The sequence below is a fragment of the Indicator indicator genome, chromosome 23 (assembly GCF_027791375.1).
Source record: "Indicator indicator isolate 239-I01 chromosome 23, UM_Iind_1.1, whole genome shotgun sequence".
Lineage (NCBI taxonomy): Eukaryota > Metazoa > Chordata > Aves > Piciformes > Indicatoridae > Indicator > Indicator indicator.
This window is the reverse complement of record NC_072032.1, coordinates 13,132,792-13,145,461: the sequence shown is the minus strand read 5'-3', so window position 1 is coordinate 13,145,461 and position 12,670 is coordinate 13,132,792. Positions and strand designations below refer to the sequence as shown.

The 12,670-nt window shown below is 51.1% G+C and overlaps 1 protein-coding gene across 1 annotated transcript in view; it reads right to left on the bottom strand.

Moving 5' to 3' along the window:
- Nucleotides 1–12,670, bottom strand: part of RAB11FIP5 (RAB11 family interacting protein 5) — a 39,679-nt gene that overhangs the window by 14,568 nt on the left and 12,441 nt on the right. The window contains exons 2-3 of the mRNA XM_054391681.1: nt 9,901–10,340; nt 7,154–7,889 (exon numbers count right to left, since the gene is read on the bottom strand). Coding sequence (XP_054247656.1) covers nt 7,154–7,889; nt 9,901–10,340 — 1,176 coding nt within the window. The remainder of the gene's footprint in view (nt 1–7,153; nt 7,890–9,900; nt 10,341–12,670) is intronic.

Sequence of the window (12,670 nt, the reverse complement as noted above, 5' to 3'; positions counted from 1 at the left end):
TTTGCACCAGGAGACAGGGCAGCCCATCTCTCCCCAACTCTGTCACCACTGTTTGGTGTTTGCACTCCTGAAGGTCTCCAGGCTACAGCTTGTGTTGACAGAGGCACAGAATCACAGACTCATGGGGACATTTGGGCTGGTAGAGACCACTAACCTAGCACTGACAGCTCACCACTAAACCATGTCCCTCAGCACCACAGCTGCAGAGTTTTGAAATCCCTCCAGGGATGAGGACTCCACCACTGCCCTGGGCAGCCTGGGCCAGGCCTTGATAATCCTTTTGGGGAAGAAATTTTACCTAATATCCAACCTAAACCTTCCCCTGGCACAACTTGAGGCCAGTTTCTCTTGTGTTATCACTTTGTGGTGGGCTGTTCTCTGGGAGAAGAGGCTGACCTCCACCTCACTCCAACCTCCTTTCAGGGAGTTGCAAAGAGCCAGAAGGTCTCCTCTTAGCCTCCTTTTCTCTAGGCTGAAGAACTCCAGTTCCCTCATCTGCTGCTCACAACGCTTCTGCTCTAGACCCTTCAGCTTGTCACTGAGGTCAGACTGGCAGGCCTGTAGTTCCCTGGATCCTCCTTCTGGCCCCATTTGTTAACCTCCAGTCACCTGGTACCTCCCCCCCATTTAGCCAGGACTGCTGACAAATGATGGAAAATGGCTTGGTGAGCACTTCCACCAGCTCCCTCAGTATTCTTGGGTGGTCCCATCCAGCTCCATTGATTTGTGTCCATCTAAGTGGTGTAGTACATCAGTGACCACCTCTGGGACTATGAGGGCCTCATTCTGCACCCCATCCCTGTATTCCATCTGAGGTGGCTGGGCACTCAGAGAACAACTGGTCTTACTACTGAAGACTGAGGCAAAGGCAGCATTCAGTCCCTCAGCCTTTTCTTCATCCTTAGTCACTGTGCTTCCCTCTGCATCCAACAGAGGATGGAGATCCTCCTCAGTCCTCCTTTTGCTGTTAATGTATTTATAGAAACCTTTTTTTTCAGTTGAAATCCATCTTTTTTATCAAATTCAGGTCTTCCTCCTCCAAACCCAATTACTGCAGCTTCCTTTCCATTGCCCATCCCCATTTCTGCTGGGACCCACAAGAGCTTGCTCAGGGGTTGCACCAGCCACTCTCAGCCACATCCTCCTGGCAGCAGAGTCCCTGTCTTTCCCATTTCCATAGAATCATAGAATCAACAAGATTGGAAAAGATCTCAGAGATCATCAGGTCCAACCTATCACCCAGCACCTCATGACTAACTAAACCATGGCTTCAAGGGCCACGTCCAATCCTTTTTTGAACACCTCCAGGGACGGTGACTCCACCACCTCCCTGGGCAGCACATTCCAGATCACTCTTTCTGTGATGAACTTTCTCCTCACCTCGAGCCTAAACTTCCCCTGGCACAGCTTGAGATTGTGTCCTCTTGTTCTGGTGCTGCTTGCCTGGGAAAAGAGACCAACCCCAACCTGTCTACAACCTCCTTTCAGGCAGTTGTAGAGAGCAATGAGGTCTGCCCTGAGCCTCCTCTTCTCCATGCTAAACACCCCCAGCTCCCTCAGCCTCTCCTCATAGGGCTTATGCTCGAGACCCCTCCCCAGCCTTGTTGCCCTTCTCTGGACATGTTCAAATATCTCAACGTCCTTCTTAAATTGAGGAGCCCAGAACTGGACACCATTACACCATCACCATTCAACCCCACCAACAACCCACCCCACCCAAAGCCCCTTTTCCCCCACTCCAGTGAAGGCTGCTGGACGTTCTCAGCAAACCAAGAAGCTGAGGACAGAGTATTCCTCTAGAGGGAAACCTCCGCTCGCAGCAGCCTGACTGAAGATCTGCAGCATTGAAACGCTGACTCACCCAACTCCTCCTTCTCCTTCTCCTTCTCCTCCTCCTCCTCCCATACCCCAGCACACAGCTCTGCCAGCCAAAATAAATAGCGGGTACCTTCCTGCCCTCATTTATTTGTTTGGCAGCTCTTCACAGACATGCTTTAGCCTCTCCTCAGCAGAGAGGTAAAAAAAAAAAAAAGAGAGGAAAATATTGCTGAGCAACCCCCTGATGGAAAGTCTCTTCAATAAAAACAGCTTGTTCAGTGCAAGGAGATTTCCCCCCCGCCCCATGGATCACAGCCCGAATTTCAGGCTGAAGGCAGCTGCCCCCACTCTGCAGTCACAGAGCACCAGCCCCAGCCAGCACAGCCCATCTGCAAGAGGGTGGGGAGCTCTGCACTGTGGAGATAAAGAGAACAGCTCATGAGCTGAAAAAGCAGGAGTCTGGGGAGGGAAAGGCTCAAATCCAGCCAGAAGGTGCCATGGTTAAGAGCTGTGCTGAAGCTCAAGTGGAAAATCCCTCCTAGGAGGGCTGGATCCAGGGCAGTGCCATGACCCCACCACTCTCAAGTTGCTTCTTGCACCATTTCCCCACAGAGAAGCACGCAGCTAGGGAGGGTGGAAAACCGGCAGGACTGGGGTGCTGGAGGCCCCAGCCATGGTTTCAAAGCCTGGCAGGGACCAGGAATTTCCTCCCACTGGTGTGAGCGAGGCTGGGGCAGCAGGATTTGTGCAGAAAGGATCTGGGAAGAGATGGGTACAGCAGCCCAGGACATTTTTGTAGAGGGTGGGAAGATGAGTGGGAAGCAGCCAGAGAATACTGTGCAAACACTGCTCTGAAATAGCTGTTTGGAGGTGAGAGCAAGGGGCTTAGTTGTCTGTGCAATGGCTGCTTTGCTTCCCCCTTGGGCCTCACCTGCCAGCATCCCACTGAAAACAGACAATTCCTGCTTCATAGGCATTTACCCTAAAACTGCAGAAATAAACAAAAATAGAAGAGAAAGATCTAGGCAGCAGGAGCCTATGCAAATGTAAAGTGTTAACCCAAATACCCACTTTGAGGGGTGGGAGCAGGGCTGTGCTCTACCTGGACAGATTTGTCTCACCAGGACTGGTCTGGTGCCTGCTCAGGATCCATTTCACCACCTTGCTTCATGTCCATCCCTGGGAAATGCAGGCTCAGGAGGCAAAAGGAAGGTAGAAGCATTTTAAGAGCCATTTTTCACCCCAGCAGGCTCCCTGTACCCCTCCTGCCAGAGGGAGAACGTCCAGCTCCATCCCTGATCATTTTTACCCTGTGACTGCAGCTCACATGGACACAAGACCTGTTCCAGAGATGTGATGCTGATGGCTCCACGATGAACTCATCCACAGCACCCTGGTTCTCACATGCTGCTCCTCTTCATCAGATTCTGCAGCCTCCCAGGTTCTGCTCTGGAACTCCCTGTTACTGGTGCTTTGGAGGGGGCTGTGACACATATTGGTGTTCAGTCCCACCAACAAGCTCACCTGGTCCACCTGCACCACTCCTCACTGCCAGCCTGTCCAAGGACAGTGCTCCAGTCATTCAGACTCTTCTTTTCCCACTTCCAGCATTTAAGAAATGTACTTTTAAGAGCATGTGATGAATAGTGAGGAATTCAGGCCGGTATTTGGCCTCACTGCTGGATAGAAGGGGATGGACTGTGGAAAGAGGAGTGACAACCAAGGTGGGGAGTGATGTTACATTTTCTTCTCATGAAAGCAGTGACAGAGGGCAGAAATTTGAAGCTGCAAATGGCACTAATGCAATTATTTTTACAAGAGGGAGGGCAGTTTCTCTTTCTTTCCTATTGCCAAGCAGGAGATGCAGCCTCATTTTATCATCCCGATTCACGCTGCAGGAAGCAGGACCTGTGGAGCTCTGATAACATTGTAGGAAACCCTGAAAATAGTTAAACCAATTGTTTGAGCTTCAGGACTTGCCTCAAATAAACCTGCTGAGCTTCTTCCTTACATACAGCCCTCGACCACACAACCTGAAAAACAACAAACCCCAAACAGTCTTTTATCCAGGTCTCCAAAAAGCAAACACTATCTTCCCACTGCTTCCATTCAAGCCAGTATCAAAGCCTGGTAGCTGCCATGAATTAGCAAAGCCAAGGCTGAAAATAGCCTTTGGGACCTGCTTCTCCACTAAGAATCAGTGAAGAACCCTGTGTAGATAAGGGCTGAAGGCAGCAGTGTCCAGCCCTCTCCCCAGGCAGGAGTGTGGATGGGTTCACAGCTCACAGGGCAGTGCCAGCTCACCCACACTTGCTGATGGCTCAGCAAAACCCACCCAGAACAGAACAGCAAAGCTTCTGGTGGAGCTGAAATGAGAACCAGCCCAAGGCCAGCAGCTTCCTTATTTTAGAAAGGGTGTGGTTTTGCAAGAGCCAGTGGTTAACAACAAGCTGTGTCAACCTCCTCTTAGCTGCAGGCTAATTTAAACCTGGACTGGGAAGCATCTTTCTAATTACAGCCCTCTTAACTACTGACAGGTTGAGATTTTGGGTCTTTTGATGCTCTCTCTCCCCATGTTCAACTCCAGGTGAAACTTGACCTACCCAGGGTGAGCAAAAAACGTGAAAAGATGCTGCTTCCTTAGCTGACAGGAGCTGCAAAGCTGAAATTTCCATGAGAGAGTGGAAGAGAAAAAATCCTTTCTGCAGATACGTGAAAGACTTCAGCCAGCTTAATGCAGAAGCTGCTCTTCTCTACAAGGCAAAGGTTAATCCACCTTCTGCTCTACAAGTTACAAGGTAACTGAGCAGCTCCTCCAGATGCAGATGGACATCTACACAACACCCATGGATAAACACTACTAACGTCAATCACACACTGGAGAGACTAGTGTGTGGTCAACCTGACATCACCCAGACCTACAAAGCTCTTCAAAAGCTTTGACTTGAAGGTCATTCAGTGTAAGGAAGGAGAATAAAATCAGGAAGGTTAAAGTTCTGCATTATTAAAGTAAGTAATGATGTGGTGACTAATGGCCAGAAAAAATGAATCACAGAATGGTTTGGGTGGAAGGGACCTATAAAGCTCACCCAACCCTCTTACAGTCAGCGGGGACATCTGTAACTAGAGCAGGATGCTCAGAGCTCCAAATAACCTGACCTGGAATGGTTCCAGGGATGGGGCATCACCAGCTCTCTGAGCAACCTGGGCCAGTGTTCCACCACCAGAAGAACCAGGAAAGCCAGACTAGGGTCAGTCCACCTCCCTGTGTGCCATTTTTGCATCAAATAAGACTCAGTTGCCATCTCTCACTGCCCAGCCTGGGCCATATGCCAGGACAAATACTTCCTGTCATGTTCACCGAAGGTGCTCATCTACCCCAGAAGATGACACTGGCCTTTCCCCCTGCCAGCCAGGCAGCTCTAGCACTTCACCATCCTCTATTAGAGACTTCTCCTGATACCTACCTTCAGCCTCCCTTCCTACAAGTTTAAACTTGTTACTTCCCATTTTCAACTTGCAAACTGCAACTAAAACCCATTCAGATGCTTAAAAATGCCCCCAAATTGCCCCAATGAGTTTGTTCCCTCCAGGCTGTGCTTCTTCCAAGCAATTCCTATTTTGGGGAAAGGAAATCCCAGCTGGAGGAGCTGCTGTCACACAGTTCATCCAAGTTTCTCCTCACAAGACAGCCATCTGCAGACAGGGCCCTTGGTATGCTACAGCAAACCCACTCAAAGCAAAGCTTAACTTGGAATTAAACTGTGAGCACTAAGGTAGATTAAAAAAAACACAGAATGAAAATCTCCTGGGAGAGGAATAAGATGGGAATGACTCCAGCAGCTGTCAGAGGGCTGTTAGAAACCAGCAGTGTTTAAGGCACCTCTTCAGTCAGGGTGATCTGCTGGGCTGGGGGTTACAGCTGGATGGGACATCCCTGCCTTGAAAACAGGAACATCCATCAGGAGTCACAGCTCTCACTCCCTGTGTCTGCCTCCTTCCTAGGACTGCAACACTGCAGGAAACCCACAGGTTTCTCACCTGTTTATCAAGGAAAAGGCTCCTAAGGGAGATGGCATCTCCCATCCCATCACACATCTGTGTCAGGCTTGCAGCACGTGGCTGGCTCAGCTTGTGGAGTCACTGCCTGAATGCAGGAGAATTTATCAGGGGTTTATTTTTTGTATGGAATATTTTCCATTCTAGGACTTAGGTCAAACAGTAGCTCTATCATGGCAAAATTCAAAAAGGATCTTCTTGTGGACTGAGGAGAGGAGGACTTCAGCGCTGCTCCTGCTCTGAAGCTACACCGAGCAATGTGCTGCCCCCCTCACTTCCATCTGAGAAGCAGTCCAAAACCAGTTTAACCAGTGTGGGAATCTGGTTAGGCTGAATAAACCATGAGAGCTCTCCTCATTAGAGGAGGTTTAGACGGAATTCAAATCCTTCTGCTTAATAAATTAGGTTAAAGTCAGCCCAGATTAGCAAATCCCTATGACAAATCAACTCTGCAGACTCAACCAGCTCTCAACTGCTAGTTGTTTTCTCTGGCTGCTTTTACCTCCATTTTCTGCCTCTCTTGGTTGACCTCTGGACCCCCAGCTCAGCTGCTGGGGGCTATGGGGATGGTCATACACTGTCACAATAAAGCCCACACAGAAATGGCGCAAACACCACATTTTGTGTGCTACAAGCACAGTGAGGAGGGTTTGGAGGGGGGGAATCATCAAAGTGAGAGCAATTAGAGATTCATAATCAGGAAAAGGGAAGGCTGAGGTGGGATGGGAAGGGGAAAGAGCAGGGCTGGGAGTAGTTACTTCTGAAACATGAATAATATCTCAAGTTACCAAAGCTCTGCACCCCCCAGGCCAGAGCAGCGACGTAGAGAGGGGTGGGAGGTTAATAAACCCCAATCTGATTCTATGTCACAGAGTCCCACGTTCTGCACTGACTGCCAGGGAAGCATTTTTAGCTCATTAAAAGATAACAATCCTCTACTTCAGGGTCCCAGAAGCACTCGGCAAGACCACGCTGAGCCTCACCTCTGCAGAGGGAAATATCTCCCTCTCCACGAGGGGATCCCTCCCTTCCCCAACCAGGAAACACAGCCTGGCAGGGCAAATGGACTTGGCTTGTGGTAGAAGCCAGGGAAGGAGCCAGGAAAAATTACCCTTCCCTTTGAGCCATTTAAGACCAAAGAAGCATCTTCCCCACGATCATCTCATCTGAGCAATGGGGAGCAGTCCTCTGCTGATGCTGGAGAGCACTGCTCAGCACAGCTGCTGAAGATGGGAGGCTGGGGCAGCTGGTTAACAGCCACGCAGGGTTCACTGACCTGGGTTTCTGAGGGGACTCCTTGGGCTCCTTTGAACCAAACCAGCTGCTGGGTTTATTCCTCTCCTCTCCTCCTGCTGCCGCATGGGTGGACGAGCCATGGGAGGCTCCCACCTTCTCCCCCTGGCCTTTGCTCCCTGCATCACTCTTGCTGCCCCCGTGGTGGAAGAGGCCACTCTTTGCTTTCTTGTCTTCCTTCCTCACTTCCTCAGGTTGTTTGTCCTTCGTTGTGTCTGTGGAGAAGACCATGGGTGTGGCAGCCTGAGTGGGCTTGTTCTCCAAGCGACTGTTCTCTTCCATCCTGGCTCTGCCCAGATGGTTACTGAGCGTGACAGCTTTGGTGGAGACCTTGAGCTCTTCTTGCAAGTCTAAGCTGGGAGGAGATGGGATGAACCTGGGCTCATTCTGCTGCGTCCTCTCAAGGCTGCTAACCCCCCAAGGCACCTCATGAGAGTCAGGATGGAGGGGGGTGAAGCCGAAGCTCTCCTCCTGCCGCCGGGGGCCGCTGGGCACGGGCAGTGGTGCAGAGCTGGGTGGGACAGAGGCAGGGATCTTTGGTGCAGGCTCCTCACTGTAGATGTGGCTCCCGTTGATGCAGAGGGAAGAGCGGGACACAGGATCGTTCTTTGGCTTCAAGTTTTGGATTGCTTTGGGCTCCAGGACTGGGCTGACCTGGGAGACATCGTCACTGAATGCTCTCTTGTGGGTTAGCTTTGGAGATGGCAAATAGTCCTTCACTGGGGGGAAGAAAACATAAACCAGAGGTGAGACCATCTGAGTAACCACCACAGCTACAACAAGCATAGAATCACTGAGGATGGAAGAGACCTTTAAGGCCAACCATTAAGCCAGCACTGCCCTCAGTACCACATCTACATGGCTTTGAGACCCCTCCAGGGATGGGGACTTCACCACTGCCCTGGGCAGCCTGGGCCAGGGCCTGACAACCTTTTCATGAAGAAATTGTTCCTAATGTCCAACCTACCCCTCCCGTGGCACAACCTGAGGCCATTTCCTCTTGTCCTATCACTTGTTCCTTGGGAGAAGAGACCAACACCCACCTCACCCCAGCCTCCTTTCAGGGAGTCACAGAGAACAGGCATGTCTGCCCTCAGCATCTCCCTCTCCCATCATTATCTTCTACTTGCAAACACCCCAGAGATGTGTGAAATCACACAGGCTTTCTCCTGCCTGGGCTCTCACGCTCCCGGGCTCTGTAGATTATAATTAAGTGACTGGCAATGCAAAGCAGGGTAACAAGTAGGTGGCTGTAGAGGCTACATCATGCTGTCCCCATGCACATCACCTCCCTTGTCTGAGAGGATCTGAGGTGGATAACAAATGCAAGAAACCACCCAGAAGCTACTTAAAGGGTCTGCATTGACTGAAAGAGGCCAGGCTGCTGCTTCATGTGACATAAGCCAGAAGGGTCCAGCACCCACACCTCCCTCCCACTGCCTGACCCTGCAGCTGTTGCTAATGATTTTGGGGGTTCTGTGGAGAGAGCCTGGTGAGAAGAGCTGACCAGGCTGCCTGGAGTTCAGCTGACAGGCAGCTTCTCTCCCCTCCTCACTGGAGATGCTGCCTCCTTCACCACAACATGAGGATGATGGGGCCAGACCACTGGCACTGTAGCCACACAGGAGAACATCATCCAGCAGAAAACAAGAGGCAGCTTCACCAGCACGGCGAGAGGCAACATGTACCCAGGGACTGCCACCCAACAGGGGAATTTGCTCTCTCCAGCCAATTAAACCATTTAATTATACATTTTGTTTTCAAGAGACAGCCAGGAATTTATTCCCTACAAGGGACTTTTTTGTTCGCAAATCGCCGCTCTCAGGGCGCCAGGAGCTCAGATTGTTTTAATCAGCAGCAACTGGTCACTGGTTGGGCTTTGCCTCCAAGCCAGAGGCATCTCATTAGACAGCCAGGCAGCACAGCAGCAATGTGCTCTGCCTCACTCAGCCCACCCCCTCAGCTCCAGCAGCCTGAACTGCCTGCTTGGAGGGAGCAGAGAAGAAACATAAAGGGTCCTAAGAACGCCCATGGTGTGCTGCAGGGAGCACACATCTGCCTAAGGCTGCTCATGCACAGGCTCAGCTTTGACAGCAAAATTTGAGGTATCTCTGAGCTCATAGAATCATGAAATGGTTTGGGTTGGAAGGGACCTTCAAGATATCTGGTTCTAACTCCCTGCCATGGGCAGGGACACCTCTCACTAGACTAGGTTGCTCAAGGTCTTGTCCAACCTGGCCTTGAACAACTCCAGAGAGGGGGCAGCCACAACCTCCCTGGGCAACCCGTTCCAGTGTCTCACCACCCTCACTGTAAAGAATTTCTTTCTAATCTCCAATCTACATCTGCCCTCCTAAAGCTTCAATCCATTCCCCCTCATCCTATCACTACAAGTCCTTGTAAAAGCCCCTCTCCAGCTTTCCTGTAGGCCTCCTTCAGGTACTGGAATGCTGCTCTAAAATCTCCCTGGAACTTTCTTTTCTCCAGGCTGAACAGCCCCAACTCCTGCGGCCTGTCCCCACAAGGGAGGTGCTCCAGCCCTCTGATCATCTGCAAGTTCTGGCAAGCGTTTCGCTGCTGGCACGTAGGTGGTCTTGGAGGGTTTGTGCAGGATGCTGCTTTGGAGGTAAGTAATTAGTTAACAGATTTGCAAGAGTCTCAACAGTCCCTTACAAAGAAAAGAAGGAAAAAAAACCCAAGGAGGGGGGATTAAAACTGTTATCCTCTTACCAGAGCGCTCTGTGGACAGGCTGCTGTGTCTGCTGGGGGATTTGGTTACCTCAGGAGCATTTGCAGCCAGGCCCAGGCTGGCAGAGGAGATGGTGCTGTCAGAGCCCAGCGAGGTGTTGGACTGAGTCAGCGATGACTTGCGCAGCTTGTTCTTCAAGAAGAAGCCCTTGACTTTGGACTTCTTGCCCCCGATGTCAAAGTCATCCTCCACGTCGAGGGCACCCATGCTGCTGGGGATGATGGCAGAGGCCGACTCCAAGTCGTATTTCTTCTTGCCTTTCACCTTGTCCTTCAGCTTGCTGAAGGGTGACCGCGGCTTGTCCTTCATGGACAAGTCAAACATGCTGGCTGTCAGGTTGTTGCGTGTGAACTGGATGCAAACCAGGATCTCACCACGCTCCTTCTCCTTCTTCCCAGCCTTGGAGTGGAGCTTGTGCCACCTGGAGCCAGAGAAGAAAGAAAAGGAAAGACCCTTCTTGTCATTTCCAAGAGCTGCAAGCCAGGAAGACCTCAGGGAGGATGCTGCTGAGAGGGAGACAGCACAAGCATCTCAGAAATCATAGTGTCATAGAATGGCTTGAGCTAGAAGGGACCTTAGAGATCATCTAGTACCAGACCCCAAGAGCTTTGTCAGAGCCCTGTCTCCATCCCTGTGCTAACACTAAATACTGACCTTCCACCAAGTCACCCAGCAAGCACCACATAACTCACCCTGGAGTCAGACACTGACCTGAGTTTCAGGGGAAAGTCAGTGGTGGCCACATTTTGATGGGGTCAGTTGATACATTGCTGCAAGGCTGTGTTTAAAAACAGCCAGGGCTTTGTGCTTGTGTTTTAAATATTCAGGAGCCAGTGAATCAGAAGAAATCTTTTCAAGTCAGAGACAAAACCGTAATAGCAAAAGCATCCAGCTATGGTCATTACAGTAACTTTGTGCCAGACCTCCTGTGCCTCACCCTAAATAAAGCTGCTGCCCAGAAGCATTCCTTCATCAAGCATCTAGAGGATGCTGCACCCCGGGAGACTTTTATGGGCTGATCAGCACCCACACAACCCAACCCAATTTATTGGATTTTTGGGAAATATCTGCATTCCCACAGTCAGCTGATGGCAGTCTCCAGCCTGCAGCATAGCTTTGGGCTCTGCGATGGCCCAAGGTGATGGACACCTCCCTGTCCACCACCTTCCCCTCCTCCAAACCCCTCAATTCTGCTGCAATGTCTGTAAAATCTGAGGCAGCCAGAAGCCTGAGCTAAAGAGGGAAAATAACTTTATTTTAACACCGCTTGTGCTGGCCACCAAAGCCCAGCACCATGCCACTGGGGCTGGTGAGGGTTTCCCAAGGAGATGCTGGCCAGATCCACCAGCTGACTCCACAGCAGGTTACTGGGGGATGCTCCCTGCTGTGCTGCCCTGCCCTGGATGAAACCCATAATGCAAACTCTGCTGTAGCTTTGCACACAGACATGGAAGGAAGGAACATGGGAAAAGCATCCAAAACATTCACTGCACAAAGGACAAAGCCTCCCAACCTCCATTTAGAGACCACAGGGAATAGCCCAAGCACTGGCAGGGCATGGAGCAGCCCCTGGAAGGCAATGGGAGGGGGGTCTTGCCTCCTGCCAGCTGGTGAGAGGACAGCAGAGCAAGAGATGCCCAGAGGAACCTTCTGGCTCTCCATTTCACCATGGTACCATGTGCAGACAAGCAGCACAAAACACAGGCCACAAGGGAACCATTTCTGTCCCCAGACTGCTGCCACCCCAGCCTCCTTCACTCTCCTCTCCTCACATGAGATGCCTCCATCATGCAGTCCTGCTTCCAGCCACTGCTTTCCAGGGCAGTTGCAGTAGAATGAGTGGGTCACAGCCTCCACTGGGCTCTCCCCAGTAGTTCCCTGCCTCTCCTGAACCAGGGATCCTAGACCTGGACACAGCACTCTTAGGGCAGAGCAGAGGGAGAGGAGAACCTCCCTTGTCCTACTGGTCACACTCCTCTTATTGTACCCCAGGATCCCACTGGCTTTCTTGGCCACGAGAGCACACTGAGGACAGGAGGATGTGTCTCAGGCAAAAGAAGGAGCTGAAACAGCTGAGGAGCCTACACCATACCTTGGAAAGGGGGTACCAACCCCCTAACTGCCTGCTGGAATTCCTGGAAGAAGGATAGGAGTGCAGAACCCTTCACCATAGAATTCAGGTACCACCAAAATGCAGGAGGGACAGCCCTGGGCACAGCCCTGGGGTTCAGTTCCCAGTGAACCCTTCCCATTCCTGCCACTTGCATATCCCACCCCTGTACAATCCCCACTGTAAAACATTCAGCCCCTAGGCTTCAAGCTTGAGAATGTCCAGGCATGCAGAAAGAAAAACATGGAAGAGGCAGTGTTCACCCCTCCCAGCAAGGCAGCAGCACCAGAAACACCCAAAGGGGCTGATCCACTGCCAAGAAGCAATCATGGGAGCAGCAATCAGGTGGGCACTTCCCATAGGAGAGGTGGGGAAAAGGCTGATGGAATACAGCACGTACTGTGTTGTTTGGTTTGATGCAAGACCTGGAAGAAGTTCAAGAAGGAAGGGCTGCAGCAGCTGGGAAATGAGGAATTTGGAGACTGAATCATTCAGCAGGGAAAAAAATAATCCTGCAAGTAGTTTTTTATACCTTACGTCATCTCACAGGCAAAAAATAGAATAAAAACTTGGGTGGATTAAGATAAGGAAAGGCAGGAGCTTCTGAGGGTGATGAGATGGAACAGCCCTTAGCTGGCTCA